At 35.9% G+C, this 21,227-nt stretch overlaps 1 protein-coding gene across 1 annotated transcript in view; it reads left to right on the top strand.

The window, feature by feature from the left end:
* The window catches only part of FAF1 (Fas associated factor 1), a 489,781-nt gene that overhangs the window by 140,698 nt on the left and 327,856 nt on the right, over positions 1-21,227 (top strand). Inside the window, exons 3-4 of the mRNA XM_007164483.2 lie at positions 8,726-8,772; positions 20,360-20,571. Coding sequence (XP_007164545.1) covers positions 8,726-8,772; positions 20,360-20,571 — 259 coding nt within the window. The remainder of the gene's footprint in view (positions 1-8,725; positions 8,773-20,359; positions 20,572-21,227) is intronic.

The following is a 21,227-nucleotide window of genomic DNA, read 5'->3' as shown; positions in this document are numbered from 1 at the left end:
TCCTCTAGGAAGGGGAGTGGGCTGGAGATTGAGTTAATGATCGATCATGCCTACATGTTGAAGCATTTGTAAAAATACCAGTAGTACAGGTTGGGGGAGCTTCTGGGCTCGTGAACACATAGGAGGGTGGCATGCCTGGAGAGAGCATGAAGCCTCGTGCCCCTTCCCACATACCTCGCCCTATTCATCTCTTGCATCTGGCTGTTCTTGAGTTTTATCCTTTTATAATAAGCTGGTAATCTAGTAAGTAAAGTGTTTTCCTGAGTTCTGTGAGCCAGTCTAGCAAATTAATTGAATTGGGGAGAGGGTTGTGGAAATCTCCGATTTATAGCTGGTTGGTCAGAAGCACAGGTGGCAACCTGAACTTGCGATAAGCATCTGAAGTAGGAACTGTCTTGTGGGACTGAGCCCTTAACTTGTGGGATCTGATTCTGTCTCTAGGAAGATAGTGTCAGAATTGAGTTAAGTTACAAGGACACTTACCTGGAGTTACAGAATTGCTTGATGTGTGGAAAACCCACACATATGGTGTCAGAAATGAAGTAGAGTTGTAGTAGACGATGGAGCGTTTTCTCCCCATACAAGGTCAAAGGTGAAAATTCCCCAGTTCACAGCTGTAGGATGATGGTTTCTTTCAGCATTTCTCATTGGCCCAATTTATGGCAAAAACATGAGAGGAGGATGATTCTGTCTTATTCACAACTGTTTTTTCCTCAGTACTTAGAATAGTTCCAGGTTAGTAATTAAATATTTGTTGAATGGGTTATAATGGTAGAATGAATGAATGAATGCAGTATTTGAATGCATGAATAAGATGAATGATTGCTGTGTAAGTACAACACAATGAAAAGTCATTGAGAAAAAGGTGGTGTGAGTCAGTTAAATTTTCTTGGAGAAAATGATTCAAGTCTGGGTCTTGAGCTCTACTAGTCCACAGTAGGAATTCCTTGCTTTGTGATCCCATACTGTTTCTCATGCTGGATTGAAATTGTTTCTGTAACTGCTCAACCTGGGAGGAATGTGTCTTGTCATCCTTGTATTCCCTCCAGTGTCTAAAACACTGCCTTGATTATGGAGAAGAGAAAGCCTGGGTTGTGTTGGAAGAATTCACTTGATGGCAAGATCAGAGTTGTAAATGCTAAAATACTGGTACTTTGTGGGTTTGACACCTATTATTTAGATATTTTGGAAATACTTGAAATTTGACATACCATAGAGTAATGATTTCAAATTAAACAAAAGTGCACTAATTTAGAAAACATTTTTGTATACTTTAAATATTTTCAAGAGATAGAAACAATGTTAATATTATAATCATAATTATTCTAGTTCACAGGCTTTCTAAACATGTGGAACATGTAGAGTTGCCTATACTAGTCTATCTGGTAATAATATATATATATATATATATATATGATTATATATAATGAAAATGTATTTGTCTTTTCTATTTTCATAAATTTTAAAATTTAACAGGTTTTCTTTTTCTACTTGTTTATAAATTCTTATATTTGAAATGTATTGTGTTTAGTTTCACTGATTTGCAATCAGTAATTAATTTAGAGATTGACCAGCTGAGGAGACTGCTATAAGAATTAAGCTAATGATAATGCTATGACATAATCGTTGAAGACTGGAAAAATGGTGGTCTGTTAGTAACTTAACGTGTATTGTATTGAGTTTGTCATATAACCTCATCTAATCTCGGTTTATCAGTCTTTGAATACAAAGTAGAATTTGGGAGGGAGGATAGGAAGCAGGGTTTATTGGAAGGTTGCTGAGAAGCTCACGCATTTGAAAGAAAGCTTGAACAACCAAACCAAGTCTCAGGAAAACCAGTAAACCGAGTTGCTCTGTCAGAAACTTATCACTGGGCACCATTGTCAGGACACATCTTCAACTAGTTAGTCACTCGTTCAAGAGCCACATTCCCAGGAGAGCCTGATTGGTCTAGATTGAGTCACCATGATTAATATATTTTCAGTATCACATGGGATGAGGCAGGAGTAGTAGTTCTCCAAAAGAAACACATGATCTGTATCAAAAGGAAAGAGGGAAGTGATGATGGGCTGGTACAAACCACAGATGGGGCACAATAATAGCTAATGGGACAATATATGCATCTGAGATTGCATTTTTCTAGTGTTTCATGAAACTGAATTAAACCGGAGTTTTAATGTTTTTTTGTTAAATCAACTTTGTCAATGACTAATTTATATACGTATACAGATTTTAGTTGTATACAACTCTATGAGTTTTGATAAATGTATACATTGTGTATGTATACATTGTGTATCCAGTCCCCCTCCCTTCAAGATTTCCATCATATTAGAAAATTTGTTCTCTTTTCCTGTCAGTAACCCTCAACGCTGCTCCAGGCAATCATTGATCTGATTTATATTGCCACATTTTGGTAGTTTAGTCTGTTCTAAAACTTCATATAAATGGAATCATATACTATGCAATCTTTTGTGTCTGGCATTGTTTACTCAACATAATGTTTGAGGTTCATCCATATTGTTGCATGTATCAGAAATTCATTTTTATTATTGAATAACAGTCCTTTGTGTGAATATGCCACAGTCTTGTTTATTCATTGGTTGATGGATATTTTGGTTGGATCTAGTGTTTTGGTGTTATGAATAAAATGGCTATGAATATTTGTATACTAGTCTTTGGTGGACATATGTTTTTATTTCTCTTGGGTAAATTCCTAAGAGTGGAATTGTGGTACTGTATGTTAAGTGTTTGTTTAACTTTATATAAAACTGTCAAACTGTTTCCAATGTAGTTGTGCCATTTTACATTCCCATCAGCAATGTGTGAGAGTTCTAGTCCTCCAAATCCTCACCATCATTTGGTGGTGTTAGTCTTTTTAATTTCAGCCATTTTAGTGTGTTTGAAGCAGATTTCTTTGTGGTTCTCTTTTTAAAAATTAACTTTATTGATAATAAAATGAACCCATTTTAAGTGTACAATTTGATGAGTTTCGACAGATGTAAGTACCTACATTACTACCACCACCACAGTCATTATCCCTAAATTTCCCTATTGTCCCTTCTGTATCATTCGCCACCGATCCTAAGGAATCCTTTATCTGCCTTCTTTAACGAGAGATTAAAATGGTCTTTCCTAGAGTTTCACATACCCGAAATCATATAGTATTTTCTCATGTCTGACTTCATTCATTTAGCATAATGTTTTTGAGATGTACCCATGTAGTTGAATGTATCTGTAGTATGTTCCTTTTTATTGCTGAGTAGTGTTCCATTGCACCCAGACACTGTGGTACACCCAAAACAACATTTACCTGTTGTTGGGCATTTGGGCTGCTTCTAGTTATTGGGTATTGTGATTAAAGCTGCAATGAATATTAGTATACAAGTCTTTGGGAAGTATGTTTTTATTTCTTTTAGATAAATACTTAAAAGTAATATTGCTAGGTTATATATTTACCTTTATATATAAAACAGTTTTGAAAGTGATTGTACAATATATGAGACTTCCTGTTGTTCAATGTTATTGCCAAAACTTGTATCATCCTATTTAATTTTAGCCATTTTAATAGGCATGTGGTGGTCTCTTATCATGGTTTTAATTTGCATTTCTCTGATGACTATTTAATGTGAACAGCTTTTTATATGCTTATTGGCTATTCATATATCTTTTTTTGAGAAGTTTCTGTTCAGATCTTTTGCCTATTTTCTTACTGACTTGTTTGTCATCTTATTGAGTTATAAGAATTCTTTTTGTATTCTGAATATAAATCCCTTCTTGGACATTTATACATAGCAAATAGTTTTCCCAGTCCATGACTTACCTTTTCCTTTTCTTAGAGGTGTCTTTCAAAGAGCAAATTTTGAAATTCATCATTTTTTTCTTTCATCTTTTGCCTACCCAGTGTTGTCATGATTTCCCACTGTGTTTTCTTGGTGTCCTCATTTATAAAATGAGGGGGTAATATGAGAGTTAAATGATTTAATATGAGTAAAGCACCTAGAGAATACATAGCACCTAGTAAAAACTATATAATGTTAGCTACCTTTATTGTTACTACAACTTCTTTACTCAGAAGTTATCATTGAAGTTTTTGGACGCTGTCTGTACATCCCTGTCTCATCTCCCTCCCCTCTCAAGAAATCTCATTGGCATTTTCTTCACGGGTCATTTGTTTAAAAATATGAAAAGACCAAAGCCAAGATTTCTATATGTGTAGGGGATGATTTGTATTAGATGCTGTAGTTTTCAAAATTTATTTATTTATTTATTTATTTAGGATGCTGTAGTTTTATAATCTACCAATTTGCCATTTCCCTTCCCCCAGAAGGTCTAAAGCCCACCGTGAGTGTCATGGTTTTCTCCTTCTGTTAAGGCTGAAGATAAGAATATTTCTTACAGCCACCTCTGACCTTGACTTCCACTATACTTTAAACATACCTCACATGTCTTCCACTATACTTTAAACATACCTCACATGTCTTCCACTATACTTTAAACATACCTCACATGTCTTCCTCACAGAGTCAGTGGACTCTGAGAAATGACGATTCAGAGGGTGTTGTCAAGTTTTGCTAAAGAGAACTTAGAGGCTGGGATTCTAATTGTGGTAAATTAACTGATGAAAAATGTCATGGACATAATTAGCATAAAAGCAATAATAGTTATACCAAAATGGATTTTCATACTACCATAAAGTAGATCAAGGCAAGATGCTGTTTTTTATATATGTTGCAGTCTGCTGAAGATCCACTGTAGTGTGTTTGAGTCGGTCCCAGAAATAGAAATATTGTGTTTATTCTCTGTTTCTTTGGCCAAATATTTAATCATTCCCTATTATTATATTCCTGTTTATAGAATGAGAGATATAATATCTTGCTAGCCAAAAAACAAAAACAAAAAAAACAAAAACAAATTAGCAATGGGATTATTTACATTTAGCAAATGATACTTGGTTCTTATGTGATCAGTATCATTTCTAGTCTATAATCTAGGTTTTTCTAAATCTAATCTCTTTTCTAAAGGTATCCCCTCTATCTGTGCTCTCCTGAGCCCTGGATCAGGTACCCAGGCATACCCAAAGTCTAACATGGTGCCTGGCAATGAATAGGCCTTTGGTAAGTTTGTTGAACCAAACTTTTAAGTTTACCCTTTATTTCTTGAGTCTTTATTGTTTCCCTTTCCATGAATTCTCTTTGAACTCAAGAAGTCACTATTCTTTAAAAGAAAAAAAAGGCAAACAAAAACTTATCTTAGCCATTCTTCTTGCAGGTCCTATCTTTATACTTTTCATATTGTTTCAAGAATCAGTTTTACTTACTTTCTTATTTTCCTTGTATTTCTTAGCCTTTTATGATATAGTTTTTACTAAAACTGTTTTCAAATATGTCTAACAGTCTCTTCTTAGGCCTCATTATATTAGACTATTTTTTATTTTGTCTAATCCCTCCTTATAGTACCTTCATTGCCTCTCTATGACATATTCCTGGTCCTTCCCCTCCTATCTAACCCTTCCATTTTTATTGTTTTGTTTTGTTTTTAGCTTTCTCTTCTCTTTTTTTTTTTACATATATGAATTCCCCAAGATTCTTTGTCTCACTTCTCTTCACCAGAGAATAAAGGAGGGAGGGAATTAAAGTATTTCTAGGGCTTCAAATAAGCAGGTATTTTACTTAATCTAGCTCTGATTTTTAAGATTACTTTTTTGTCTCCTTTTGGATATTACCTGAACTTCTCATAGTAAAATTAATTGTTGAATGGATTTTTTTCCATGCTAGAAGACATGCTATGTTATGTCCATTAGTAAATCTGGTACATAGTTGGCAATTACAGTCATTCCTCGGTATCCGTGAGGGATCTCTTCCAGGTGCCCCTAGGGATACCAAAATCCACAGATGCTCAACCTCAAGTCTCAGAGTGGTTCTGCATCCTCGGATTTAGCTAACTGTGGATTGTGTAGTACTGTCGTATGTATTTATTGAAAACAACAACAACAAACCGAGTATTAGTGGACCTGTGTGCGGTTCAAACCTGTGAGGTTCAAGGGTCAACTGCAATACATATTTGTGAAGTCAACAAATGATATCCTACTATTACCTCAAAGTTAACATTGTTCAAAGTCGAATTCATCTGAAATTTTCCTTTGCTTCTACATCTACCCATTATTCAGTGTCCATATCAAATGCTGTCCCTTTTCTGAAACTTTCCTTAATCCTCACAGTCAAAAAGCACTCTCCCTATCCTATATTTCTTTAGCAAATCATACTTTTATTGTATCTTCATTCTGAATTACATTTTACTTATTTATGTACAGAGTTTATTATGTACATAAGGTTGAGGTCAGGGATTAACATTCTATCCAAAAACAAATACATTATTTAAAATAATATAAGATCTTAGAAGAGGAAAAGGGTTGAAAGTAAAGGCGTGGGGAGTTCCCTGGTGGTCCAGTGGATAAGACTATGCGCTCCCAGTGTGGGGGGCCTGGGTTCGATCCCTGGTCGGGGAACTAGATCCTGCATGCATGCTGCAACTAAGAGTGCATGTGCTACAACTAAGGAGTCCACAACTAAGAGTCCGCATGCCGCAACTAAGACATGGCACAGCCAAAATAAATAAATAAATATTTTAAAAAGAAAGTGGAGGTGTGTCATGGTACCTTCTGAATAGTATTGCCCCCTTCCCCATCTTGCTACTTTTCATTTACCCTTCAGTCTTAGTTGAGACATTATTTCATTCAGGAGGCTTTCTGTGAGCCTTAAGCAAGTCTCCACTGTGCTGCTTTTCTTTGTACTCCTCTAGCATCATTCATTTAGCAAATGATTATTGAGTGCCTTTTATGTGCTGGCATTGTGCCAGGCAGCGGGACTAAAGTGGTGAACAAAATTGATATCATCTCTTCCATCATGGAGCCTACAGTCTAGTGAGAAAGACAGACATAAAACAAATAATCACCAAATAAGTAATTATCAATTGCTATGAAGAAAAAGTACAGGGTTCTTTGTGAGAGTAAACCTATGGGGGGCGTGTTGATTGGAGAAGAATTTTTGGAAAAAGTATATCTAACAAAAACATCAATTATGATGATTGAGATTCAGCCAGACAAAGAATAGGGAAAAGGGCATTCCATGCAGATATAGTATCTTAAAAGGCCCTAAGAAATAAACAAAAAACTTGATGCCTTTAAGGAACAAAAAGGCAGGGCCATTTTGGCTGAAAATGTAGTATTTACTCATACAGATGAGGAAACTGAGGCTCAGGGAGGTTCAATGAGTATAGAATATATACTAAGGTCATCAAAGTAATAAATGGGAGAATCTAGATTCAAATTTTGGACTTTATAAATTCTTAGTGTTCTTTCCATTATACCTTGGCATTCCCTAGTGAAAATTTGAACAAAATCTTTCCAAGCTCTGGTATTTTGTTTCTTTTCCAACATCATAGAATATTCTTTGACCATTTTCTATTTTTTAACAAAGAAGATATTTGTATGTGGAACCATTGCTGTCAACAGAAAAGGGGTAATTGACCTGGCACCAGGCAGGGATGCTTCTATTGAATTTGTGGCTTTGAAAACTGATTTTAGCATTTCCTTGACTCTGAGGATTTCTGAGCCTCCAGAGTTGTCAGGGTTCTATGGTATCCACTGTCTTTAATAATCTGTGGATTTCTTTGATTTTTGCCAGTGGAGTGTTAAAACTTTCAAAATTCATAGCAAGTGTCTTACACTCTACGTTGTTTCCATTCAACAGTATAACTTTGTAAACTTAACCTACCTCTGGCAAATATTTAAGTTAATGTTTCACAAAATACACAAACTTTTTGCAGTTGATCTCCATACAGCTGATAAAACATCCAAGTGTTAGCTTCCCCCCTCCTCCCATTTTGATGTGGATGTGGATGTGGATGGGAAAGGGGAGGGAAGAAGTTGTTATGATGCAAAGGCAAAGTTGGAAGAGTCATTTTTTTTCCTCCAGAGAATCTTCTCTGTTACCCTGTAATGACGTACCCACAATCCAGGATGTAACAGCCTGTTTGCTTAGTAGCCTTGAAAAATGTCCAAATCATGGCACATGTGTTTACCTATGTTCTAGGTAATTGGTGACTTGTTAGCTTGGAGACCAATTTCAGGAATGTTTTATATAAGGAGACTCCCCCAGGGATGCTCCTGTTCCTTTTGTAACCTGATATAATGGTGGTGTGTTTATCAAAGACCTTTTGATACATTTTTTCCTCCTAAATATTCTTTTCTTTAAGAATAATGATTGTAACACAACACAATGAATTTAATTCCTGAGCTAATTTTAAAATTCTTATTGGCATTTTTCATTTGTGATTTTATATCTTGCTCCTCTCAATCTGAGGAAGGAAATAATGTTAAAAGATTACTTTAAGGTACTGATTTTACTTGTTCTAACACCCTTAAACATTGGTTTTGTGGGTGTTTTGCTTGAATGAGGACTGTGGAATTAAGCTTTTTATGACTCAAGATTTGGGGATATTAGATGCCAAATGCATGTTTTTTAAATTATCTAAAACACAGTTTTATTATAGAGAGGGAGAAAAACATTTAATGGAGAATATTTTTTATCACTAAGGAAACACTTATTATTTTGTTTAAATTTTCAAAGTATACTTATTTTGCTTTACAGTGTTTTCCACCCCACTCCACTCCACCCCTGAGCATTTTTCTGTTTCTTTAAATGTCTTCTCTGTTTTTTGTTTGCAGGCAGCTATCAATGGTGTAATACCCCAGGAAAATGGCATTCTGAGAAGGTATGTTGTAAGGTACTTAGTAGTAAAATGAGAATTTAGCAAAGCAAAAAAGAGACAGTTGTTAATTTTTTTGGTTTCACTTTTTGATAGAGCACTTTGTGATGATCTTTGATGTATAAGTTCATTAATACAGTTATTCTTCTTTCAGACATTTTTATTAGTCATATTAATTCCCTAAAGTCTCCAATGTCTAACTGTCTAATGTTATTTCAGATTGGGTGATACCACTTTTAAATGTGATTTTATTTTTAAGGAAACTTTTCAAGGTCATCTTCTAATTCATAAGATGGAAGGAACTGAATCCTTTAAACTGTTAGTAGTGAGAAAATGAGACATGTCTCTGTAACTCCAGAGCATGGTTATCATCTAACTATACAGGCTTTATCTTCAACCTTACTAATTCTTTTTTTTTCTCCCTTTGGTTTCTAAATTAAATTTATGTTAATTTGCAACAATTTGAGTAAGTCCTTAATAATGAAACTTCCCAGAGCACTGAGCTGTTTTACCTGAAGTATCCAGTGTTAACATGTGGAATAGTCTTCGTGGTTTTTTGTCACTGCCAGAAGGTAAAATTGGAAGATGATGCCAAGAGAACTATAGTAGTTACAAAATAATTCCTTAAGTTAAAAATAAATTCATAACTTTTCTCAAAATTGGGACTGGTTCTGGATTAAAAGAACACATTATAAAGTCATAGGAGGTAAAACCATTCTCCCTTACAAGTGTGGTTTAATTACTTGATATGCCCCCCCCGCCCCCCGCCCGCCGCAGTTCAAACTTTGGCTTGAATTTTGGTGGCTGGGATTTCTAAGTCACTGAAGCATGATCTGCTAAGTGCAGATGAGGCAAACAGAAACAGCAGACTACGAATGAGGTTGTTTTGGAGAGGAAGAAAAGTGCTGTTGCAAAAACATCAAAAAATTTACCATGAACTGCAAAATGTGCTGTACTTTATAGGAAACTGTGTATATTTAGAAAGGAAGAAAAATTCTGTTTGGTACCTATACCACCGTTAGTGATTAATGGTTTTTAGGTGAAAGCAATGATAAACAGACCTATTCTCCACCTTTTTTTTTTTTTTTTGAAAACTGTCAGTTTCATCCAGAGTAAATGTGGCTGATTTCCAGAGTCTGTACCAAATTTTTCTGTGTTGGTTTGTTCGGTTGTTTTTTTTTGTTTTTTGTTTTTTTTTTGGTTCAGAAGCATTCAGTTCTTTTGAAGCTCTTGTCTAGAAAGCAAACCAGATGATTACAGAAACTTCCTTCAAGATTATTTTTTTCCTTGGTTTAGAAGGTTTTAGACTGCTAAATATGGCTCCAGTTTTATTCTTGAGTAAATGTTATTCCACTTTTTGTGCCAAAATTTTTGCTTGCTAAACCCTTGTGGATTCAGCTGCTAGGTTCTGAGTACATATTGGATATATCTTACAATTAATAGCATTTGCTATGGGTGAACTGTAGAAATTCTCTCATCCCTGGAAACATCCCATCTCTCCTGTCACAGAAGATACTTTTTGGTTAATATATTTTATAGCTAGAGATTCAGTACTGAATTGATTTCTAATAAGGTTACTATAATATTTGGGGTTTAACTTTCATCAGAGTGGGTTTTTGTTTGTTTTGTTTGCTTGTTAAGGAATGAATCATATGTCCACAAAAGAAAGTAATAGTTTTCAACTATTGCCTTCCTAACTTTGTTCTTTAGTTTTGAAATCACTGTGGATTTGACAGAACTGAAAATTACTCTTGTATGTCTACTGACCAGAGGAAAGGAAAGAGGGCTCTTTGTACTTTCTCATAGATTTAACACTGAAAGTGGAAGACACAATGCTAGGAATGGTATATGTAGGCAGTTTGAAAGGATCTTTGTTTTATGTGTTTGATATTTGTAGTAAGTTGATTATAGTATGTGAAAACAACTAACTCTTAATTTGTCAGTTTATACCTTAGCAGAGAAAAGAGCTACCAAAAAGAGTTTTGGTTTTTTTTAATATGAACTATTTTTGGAGGGAGAAGAACCTAATCTCTGCGCTTTATAGCTTTTCCTGAAATCAGATGTTTATGTGAATTCAAAAGTGGGAATTTGTTTTTTTAACGTACCCATAAGTTCAAGGCAGAGAAACTAACTTTTTTAAATACTTAAGGCACTGTGCTAGGTATTTGATATAATTTTCTTTATTAATGCCCATTAAAACCCTTAAGAAATACATGCTCATATTTCATAGATGAGGAAATTCAAAATTAGAGAATTTATAGATTCACTGAAGGCCACAAATATAGTAGTTGGTGAAGTCTGGATTTTCTCATTTTAAGAACCATGCTCTTTCTTTTATATCACTCTGTCCTTTTCAAGGTCAGTAACCCAGGCATGTCACAACTTTTAAGATTTTTTCCTTTGGGTAAAGAAGTTGAAATTTAATACACGTATATAACATCTTTCTTCCACAGCTTTGTTTTAACAGTTATTATCTTAGTTGTAAGCAAGTAAAGGCATTTTACAGGTAGAGAAAATAAGGCATGAAGTGACCTGGCTCAGATGATACATACAGCATGATGTTGATGAGTCAGTAAGCAAGTCTTCCGTCTCATCTTCCAAGGCTTATTTCACTAGACAATACATTGCTAATACAGCATATTTATAAAGTGTAAAAATATGCAGTCATAATCTAAACCATTCATTTAGTCATAAGCAAAAATCAAGTATGTACATGTATATTTACTACATCTTGTTGTAATATTTTATTTATTCAGGATATTGTCCAGAGCCTTTTAAAAAATTATTTTTGGAGAAAGCTATTGTTAGAAAGGAGCACTAATGAATTACTTGTATTAGTAGAGAGTAGATGCTATGTTTTATAAAAATTTTATGAATTAATAGTGTAATTTTACTCATTGACTAAGTGGGTGGTATTTATCAACTCATTTATTTTATGATCCAGACAGATATACTGTATATTTCTTTGTCTATTGTTTAATTCATTGAGGAAACCTAGCGAAGACAGCTTTGTTTTCAAATCTTGAGCATTATTATAATAGCTTTCAGAATATATAAGTGCTGAGGTTTTCTGATTTAGAAAATGCCCATTTTGGCCAGTTAGTCTTTATTTATTTTCTTTTCTGATACCCATTTAAAAAATCTGATCTTTTTCTAGAGACAAATTTATCTTTAAGACACATTTTTTTTGCACCTAGAGGTTTTACCATGGGATGGACTTTTAAAAATTGAAATAAGTGCAGAGTTTCTGTTTACTTTGCTTTGTTCACTGTCTTCCAAGGATCTGTGTGGTTTGTAGAGGAAAGTTGAGCAAGGATAAAAACACTCCTTTAGTTGAAGTTTAGATCTAAAATAGATTTCTCCATAGAGTTTCCCTTACCACCCAGTGTCTTTTTGTTTTTTTTCTTTCTTTTAAATTATTGATTAACTTGAAAAGAATAGTGAGAAGGTCAAATTATAGGATGGTAGTCTTCATAGATGAAAAATCTTAAAAACAGTTTTTTTTGAGTCAACAGTTTTGGATGCCTTTGCACTCTTTGGATATCACTGAACATTAGTCACAACTGACAAGCTAATTCATTTACTGGTAATCTCTTTTCCTCTCTCTCTCTCTCTTTTTGTTTTTTGATTTCTAGTAAAAGAAACTAATGTAAATTCATTATTTTTGTTGATCTTGAAATAGAGTAATTATAGCTAATAAGAAAAATTTCAAGAGATAACTTAAAAAAAATCCTCTTTGTGGCTGAGAAACATACCAAAGAGTGTGCTCTGATTAGAAATATTAAACTATCTTCTAGAGTTAGGGTTAGGTAAAGGGAAAAAAAGCACCACACTAGCACCTCTTTCAAAAAAGAGGGGATTTCATATAGGGAATGAGTTACACAGATATATAGTAGGTTGAAAGAGCAATAATGACTGCAGGAAACAACTGGACCATCAGGCCCACATGGAGGTGGGTTCTGCTGGTCGATGAGGAAGGGAGCCTAGGGCAAGAGGAGACTTAAAGCTGAGAAGGGTGTGCAGAGCCGGGACTGTATGGGGCAGATCCATGGCACCCACTCCAGGAAGCCTGCTCTAGGACAGACCTGTCCAGGAGAGGCCCCTATTGACCATCAAAGGGCACAAGGTCACTCCTGGTACTGGAGGAAAACAGGAAAGAGCTTGGGAGAGGTTGAAGTTAGCAGAATTTTGGAGCTCAGAGGAAGGGCCCTAGGAACTTGGCCCCAGACACATGAGAAAGAAGTCCTGCTCAGCTGATACTGGTATTTCTGACAGGATGCAGAGGCTTGTTTCGAAGTATTGAAAGAAAATAGAAGCTAACTTCAGTGGTTGATGCTGAAACAAAGTGGGTGTCATTGTTACGGTGTTGTTACTGCTAGGGTAACGTTGATAGGATCAGTGTGTAAACTGTAAGAAGAGAATTTTGTCTGTGTCTGTGTGCGTACATGTGTGCTGTTACTGTCCTTGTTTCTGTTACTGATCATAAAGCCATGGTTGATATTTACCAGTTTCTTCCACTATTTATTCTATATTCCCTCTGCCAGTGCCTCAGATAGTCAAGGTTCTCTACTTCGTGGGACATCTCAAACATTCATTCTTGAAGAGTTAGAATCCTCAGTGGACTTACCCTTTTTAAAAAATTGGTTGTAGTTTCCCATTAACTCTTAATTTTGGACATACCCTAGAAAATAGTCCATTGCATAGCAACAACCTGATTTTTTTCCTTGGTAATCAAGACCAGCTAGTACCTCCTCCTTTGCTAGTTGATTCAGTAGCATGAGGAGTATAAAATGGCCAAGTGGCATTCTCAGATTCTAATACAGTGGAAGTACTGTGGAAACATTACATCCTGTGATCTCTGAACCATCAGAGCCCAAAGTTGCAGGAAACAAAAATTTGCTAAGTTATTAGGCATAATAAGGGGAACCCTTACCACCACTTAATTCCCATACTCATTTTTTTTTCCTGGCAATATGAGGTATATCACTGTGTTTTGTCATTGATATAAAGAATATACCACATCCTTTAAGGTAGAGCCCCAAGCTTTGAGGATATTCTCTCCCAACCTGCGGCATAACTATCTTCACCATTACACTGTTCAGTCAAGCTAGCTGCTTCTGGGTAATGGTATACACCAGTGATACCAGTGCTGCACTTCTCTTACTGTGAAATGAGTTCCTTGGTTAGAACCAGTGTTGTGTGGGAAGCCATAGATCAATAAGGCATTCCCTAAATCCATGCATGGTGGTGCTGGCAGAAGCATTGCTGTCAGGGGAGTCAATTTCATATTCAGAAAAGTGTCTTTTTAGGTAAGAACAGATCACTGCCCCCTCCATTATAGAAATGATCCATTACCAGACCCCTGAGGAGTGGGGCCGTATTGAGGGCTCCATATTGGTCTCTGTTGTTTGCAGTTTAGGCACTCAGTAGTTTCCCTAGCCAGATTCAGACTTGGTGAGGGTAAGTTGATGCTGTTGTGCCTATGCCTAACCTCTATCCCTGTTGGCATGGCCACATTGTACATTAATGCATTGAGTAGTCCTGGGGTGGTAAGGGAATAAGCTAACTGACATCAGCAGAACAATGTCATCTTATGCATATTGAGAGCCTTTTTTATTTTTTTAAGTGGATAGCTTAGAGATAGCAGTCACCCCATGACATATATTCACATTTTGTGTTCATTCTAAACGATCCATTTCCAATTCTCTTCCCTGTGTCAGCCAATTTTCTTTTTATTCTTTCCAAGTTCTGGTCAGCTGGGCAACATATTAACTATTGCCCGTGATTCAATGTAGATTTGTATCTCAAGTTATTTCTCCTTCTAAATGAAGTGGTCAACCTGTGGTACAACCTTAAGTTCTCCCCACTGGGAGGTTTTTCTTTCACTACTGTCTTTCAGGGATATCTTTGATTGGGATTGTAATGTTTCAGCAGTCTGTTTTTGGTTGGTACCAGCATATTATACATAACCATTTTTTCCTTTCCCAGTCCAAATTTTTTTCTTTCTCAGTTAGCTTAGATATGTCTTATGCACTGATGAGAAGTACAAGGTGCAGCAGCCAGCCATGTACCATAATATGCTTCTGACCCCTGGACCCCAAAACTTCACCAAGGTGAAGGCCCCTGCATTTTCGTGGTGTGTGTCTCTTGATCTCTAGCATGCATGTATCTTACCAAAGCATCCAAGTACTTGCTACTTTTGCTCTTCAGGACCAATCTACATTGTCATCACTATAATGTTTTGTGGAATACCTGGGTTATCAAGATGTGTCCAGGCTAGATTATTATGCCAAAGAGCAAGAGAGTTGTTATAATCTTGAGGAAAATATAGTGAAGGTATATTGTTTACCCTGCTGAGAGGAAGCAAAATGCTTGTCATGGTGCTTGCAAATTAAAATAGAGGGAAAAGAAAGTCTATGCAAGTTTAGTTGCTTCCTGTTGTCTCCTCCTACATAATAACCCTAATTCCATGAATTAGGCAGTCAATATGAGCTATCTATCGGGATCTGGGGAAAAAACTGCAGGGTAAGTTGAATAGATTGAATGAACACTGTACGATTGGATTTAGGCCAAAAGCTCATTTACCACCATAACTTCCATTTTTGTATCCCCAGGAATTAGTATTAGAGTTAGCATCTAGTAATCCCCTAAAGAGCTAGATATTTTCCTTTTTTCAGTACATAAACCCCTAGTAAATGGCTACAGGTCTCTTAGGGGAATTCTTAGAGGAAAATTTACAATACACATATGTGGCTCTGTTGCATTGTCTTTGGGGGACCAAGGACTTTATGTCTGTGTTTGGAAACTGGGAGTGACTGTGACCCTTCATTATAGTTATGGAAGTTAGGATCTAGGCTACCAGATCTAGGTTTCTGTTGTTTATAGGTCAAGTAATATTTTAGTCAACTGACTTTTCATTTTGTTTCTTAGAAGTACCATGTTCAATAAAGCACTACTAAAGGTCTCTGCAGGTTGAAATCTTCTGATTGCCACATTTTGTCCATGCTGTCCGTTAACATCATTGCTCCCTCCTTTTTCTTGTTAAACCCTGCCATTTGACCTATGCATTCTGGGATCTCATCATGCCTATTAGGGAGTCTTTTTCAGTGGTGTCATCTCCCCATGTTATTCCCAACCCACAGAAGACAGCCACTACAGAGTTTTTCAAGGATGTAGAATCCCTCACTAATGTATTTTTCAGTGCTTTAGTGCAGTGTTCTCTGGGACCTCATGGATTATGTAGTAGGAGGATGTGTATATATTCAGTCTGTGCATGGTTAATCCACTTTAGCATTCATATTTTTCTAAGCATCTGGATTTCTTCTACATTTTGCCAGGAAAGTTTGGGCATTTCCTCCTCATTAAATGTAGACTCCTTTGGGATTTAAGTTTCATTCAGTCGACAAGGAAACTATTAGAAGTACTTACAACTGCTTAAGCAAATATATTATATTTGGCCCTATTCAAACTCTTTTGGTCAAACTCACTTAAAATTCATTTCCACAACTATTCCCTAGGTTTTTGCTGATATAATTTATCAAAATATTATAATTACTTTTGGATATAAGCTGTCTTTTCTCAGTTAAGACATCGTACTTATTTTCTTGGAACATGCCTACATCTGATTTTAGAGGTAATAAGGAATGGTGGAGGTAGGTTTTGAGAATAGACATCCCCCTTCAAGGCAACTGTCTCAGGTAAGAGTATTCATAGTTTCTAAGCAAGAGGCTGATCTTCTTAGACATGGGAGGAGGAGCTGTTTCTGCTTACAGAAGAGGCTCAGAGAGACTCCAGGGCTTCAAGGTTCCGACATGCATCTGAAGCCACTCAGGTATCCCCATTTCACATGTTAGGTTCTCACTCCTTCCACAACAGGGCCTTAACTTTCACAAAAGAGACTTAGGAAGTATGTATATTCAACTTTCACTGCAAGTATGCAAGCTGCAAAATTAAATTTTGAGTCCAATTCTTAGGAAGATCATACCTGTGGTTACAAGAAATAAGAAACTCTTTTTAAAGTGCCACTTCAGAAACTCTGTAACTTTCTTATCATGAATTGAACTGAAATTTAAAACCCCCAAGTGTGTCATTTTCTTCTGTAAGCTCTCCTTTAGAGTCAGGGCAGCCTGCTCACAGTCCTTGTTGTCTTTATTGCCACCATAATGGTCAGGTCAGATAGTCATTTGGTTCCCGTAGGCACTTGTTTCAATAATGATAATTAATCATTATGCCAATGCATGGCTTGGATCACTAGTATCCCATTTTCCATTGGCAAGGAGCTCAGCAGTGCATTGAAGGTCAAGGCCATAATCAAGCCAGTTCCTGAATCCTTTGTTTCCTGGGACACCTCCATTATCAAGAAAATGAAACCACACTAGGGTATTTTTAACAGAGGGAATTTAATGTAGGATTGGTTACACACGTGTGGAAGACTAAAAGAGCAAAAAAGTAAAACTGAAGTAACCTAGATATAATAACTGCTTCAGGAAGTTACTGCTTGAAGGTCTAGGGAACAAACGGATTAACAGAACTTTGAAACTCAGAGGAGCTCTTTGAAGCTGAGGATCAGACCTCTGTGGAATGTGTACTGTCCAGCCATTAGTGGTATCTCAGAGAGAATGACAAGAAGCTGGTTATAAGAGTGCTGAAAAAAGCAGGAGACTGAAAGCTGTAGGGTGATGCTGATTGAAATGCATGCAAACAGGAAGAAGGAAGTCTTTCCTCCCCTCCTCCTAACTACTAATCTCTTCCTAGTATCCTCTATTTGACAAAGGTCTATCAGGAAACCATATGCCAAAGGAAAAATATAATTTTGCAGAATCCTAGCCCCTGCATTACAGAATAGACTATAGAAGGATGAATTTGGAGTTAAGAAAAGCGATGTCAGTGACCAAACTGCTAATTAGCTGTTTTTCTTAGGTTCTGAGAAGTTGTGACAACATTTAGATATGTGAAGTATTATTGCACAGATTCTGCTCATAGATGCCTAGAAGCTCACTTTGGCTTCCAAACAGTGACATTCTTCCTGCTTTGGACGTTTTCTCTGTTCTCATGTTTTCCTTCCCACATTGCTTTCCTTAACTCTGACAGCTGGGAGAATGGATAGGTTTTTGTCTTTGGATCAGTGGTTAGAGTGTCTGAACTCTGGTGAGATTAAGCTAGTCACTTTCAAACTTTTTTGACAAGACCTACAATGAGAAATATTTGGAATCTAAAATATACATATTACAAATATGTCCCAGAATCAAAAGTTTTATGAAATAATACTTGGTCCTAACTATTAAGTGAAAGATACTGATAATTTCTATCCTATTCTTTTCTATTCTTAATCTTATTCTGATTGTGTTCTTTAAAAGACTTACCACAACTCAATCAATTATGTAATCTATAATTTGATAAACACTGATCAAAGCAACAGTGTGAAGTAAATGTAAATATTCTCTCCTTCTTAATTGTATAAACAATGCTTAACTTGGCAAGTTTTTGGTCATTTTTGTTGTTGTTCCTATTCGGGCCCCCAACACATTATTTTTCTTTAAATTCAGGGTGAGAAGAAAGATATTTTAGAACTGAGCTTGTAGTTCTGGTGGTGGAGAAAAATTATACAATAATGATATTTAATGGGAGCATTTCTTATGTTTCCTCCCTCCCTACTTTTCCTACTGAGGGGGGAAAACAATGAGAATATATATATGATAACTAAAGTCAGAGAAAATAAAATCCAAATTCTTCATAATTATTCCTCTACTCATTAGTTTGTCAAATATTTGTATATCTTCTCTGTATAAAATCTTGAACTCAGCAGATGATACAGCCATTAAAAACACAAATGTGAGCTTCATAATTATTGATAGTGGTGAGATGTTAGAACTAGTCTGAGGTAGTAAAACATGCTCTGAGTTGAAAAATACTCAATCTGAGATATGAAAGATAAATATAATTAGCTAGAAGAAAGATGGAATTTGGGGATGGGATGGGAAGGAAAGAATATTCTTAGAAGGAATAGTTTTTATGTTACCTCATGAAATAGGAAGGATCAAGGTAAGACAAAAAACAAAAGGCTGTTCTGGCTATTAGCATAGAGAGATGGAGATAGCATAGCACAAGATGAAGATGGGAAGGTAGATAGGATTCAGATCCTATAGGGCCTTGTACGCCACTTTGACCATTTATATGAAGAGCAAAGGGGAATATAGAAGAAAATGATATGAAGACATTTGTCTTTAATTTCACTCTAGTGGTGGTATGGGATGAAATGCAGGGGGGTAAGGGTATGTATGGAGAGATTAGTTAGGCTATTGCATTAATCCATGTAAGAGGTGACTGTGGCTTGGACTAGGGTGGCAGCTTCGGAGGGGAAAGGTAGATGACTTATCTAAAAGATATTTAGGAAGTAAAACTGAAAGGACTAGTTAGATGTGGGAGTTGAGAGAGTAAAAGAGGGCAAGGATAATGCCAGAGGTTTCTAGCTTGGGTAGCTAATGTGAGGAATAAATGGGAAAATCAGGCTTGGGGAAACATTAATGGTTTAAACTTTGGCTATACTGGCTTTGAGGTTTGAGATCTTACTAAGTACTAGGCATTGTGCTAAGCTTTTCATACACATTATTTGATCTAATCCTTACAAATATAATTAATTTTCCTATTTTACAAATGAGACAGCTATTAAGTGGACAGAGCCACGATTTCATTTTTATTCTTTAAGAAGGGAGAGATTCAACCATGTTTAAATGTTTCTGAGAAGAATCCAGAAGAGAAGGAGATGTTGAAGATAATGGAAGGGAAAGGGATAATCCATAATGTAAAGCTAATGAGTAGATGCGTAGATAGAATGATGTCTTCTCTATTTAGAGAAAGAGAGTGCATATGCAGGTTAGTTTGTGGATTTGATGTTAGAAAGGTAAGGGAATTTCTTCTTGATGGCATCTGTTTTCTCTGCAAAGTAGGAAAAATATATTTTAAGACTGAGGAGTGAGAGGGAGAATGGAGGTTTAAGGATGGTAAAGTTTCAGAATAGTTTTTGTGCAAAGTAGAGTTAATGAATCAATTAATGATTCGGTAAGTAAATGAGAGTGGGTTAAGAAGGCACTTAGTAATTCACAGAGTTTAAAATGATGTTTTATCAACATCATAACAGCATAAGGCAAAAATCTAAATGAGATGTGTGTGATACTGCTAACAGACATAGAAAGGCAAGGATGGGAGGGAGAGTAATGTGGCTTTCAGTCATTGGGAGAGATTTTGTGGAAGAATTAGAACTTACTTAGTCCGTGATGCACAGGTAGGTAAATTTGATATGAAGAACAGCACAAGCCAAGTACAGTTAAGTCCCCTCTATACAAATGAATTCTGTTTCAAGAGTGCTTTCGTAAGTCCAGTTTGTTCGTAAGTTCAACAAAGTTAGCCTAGGTACCCAACTAACACAATCGGCCATATAGTATTGTGCTGTAATAGGTTTATAATACTTTCGCATCTTTGAAAGTTCACAACTTGAAGGTTTGTATCTAGGGGACTTACTGGATGGAGTGGGTCCTTAGTGGTAATCTGTAGCTATTTGGTTGATGATAATCCTTCTTTTATGTCAATATTTCAGTGACTATGGGGGTGAGCCTATATCAGGACCTGCATTTGATCCAGCAAGTCACCCAGCTCCAGCTCCTGCTCCTGCTCCCTCTTCCTCTTCAGCATTTCGACCTGTAATGCCATCTAGGCAAATTGTAGAAAGGCAACCTCGGATGCTGGACTTCAGGGTTGAGTACAGAGACAGAAATGTCGATGTGGTGCTTGAAGACAGCTGTACCGTTGGTAAGGTTTTTCCTACCATATAGCCTCCACAAATAATTCATTAGGTAAACATTCAGTTTATATTCTTTTCTCTTGAGTTGACTGCTGACAAGAAGGAAAAAAAACCCAAATTGTTATTGTTTCATACAGATTATTGTGTTCTAATTTTAAATACTGTCTTCAGATTGAGGTAAGTTTAAGAATAATTTTTTTTTGTTCCACATATGCAGAATGGTATATGAAGCTGTTTTAGGGCAGATACAAATCAAACATCTCAGAGCTTTAAAAAGTACCAGAATTATTAAGTATATTGATATCAGACTTTATAGCTGAAGCTCCTTCATTTTTAATACTATGATTAATGAGAAATAAGAAATAAGACATTTCCATCACTTCTTCTCCCTGCCAGCTAAATAAATGCTTTAGTACTGTTCTCTCAAAGGAGACTCATATTGTATGCCTGCCATTTTCAGACAAACTTTACCAAAATTCTGTGGAGAAACTATGTTGATTTCATGTTTGATTCACATTATTTGATCCATGTTTGTTGTAGAACTAGAAATTGTATTAATTTCTATTTTAATACGGTTTTGCCTTAAATCTAAATTTTAGATATTTCTGAAATTTTGCCTTTGTTCCTTTTTGGGGAGATCCTTTCCTAATTTTATTAATTGAGG

Source organism: Balaenoptera acutorostrata, chromosome 1 (genome assembly GCF_949987535.1).
Source record: "Balaenoptera acutorostrata chromosome 1, mBalAcu1.1, whole genome shotgun sequence".
NCBI classification, from domain to species: Eukaryota; Metazoa; Chordata; class Mammalia; order Artiodactyla; family Balaenopteridae; genus Balaenoptera; species Balaenoptera acutorostrata.
The sequence above is the reverse complement of the archived record's forward strand: the minus strand, read 5'-3'. Positions and strand labels throughout refer to the sequence as shown.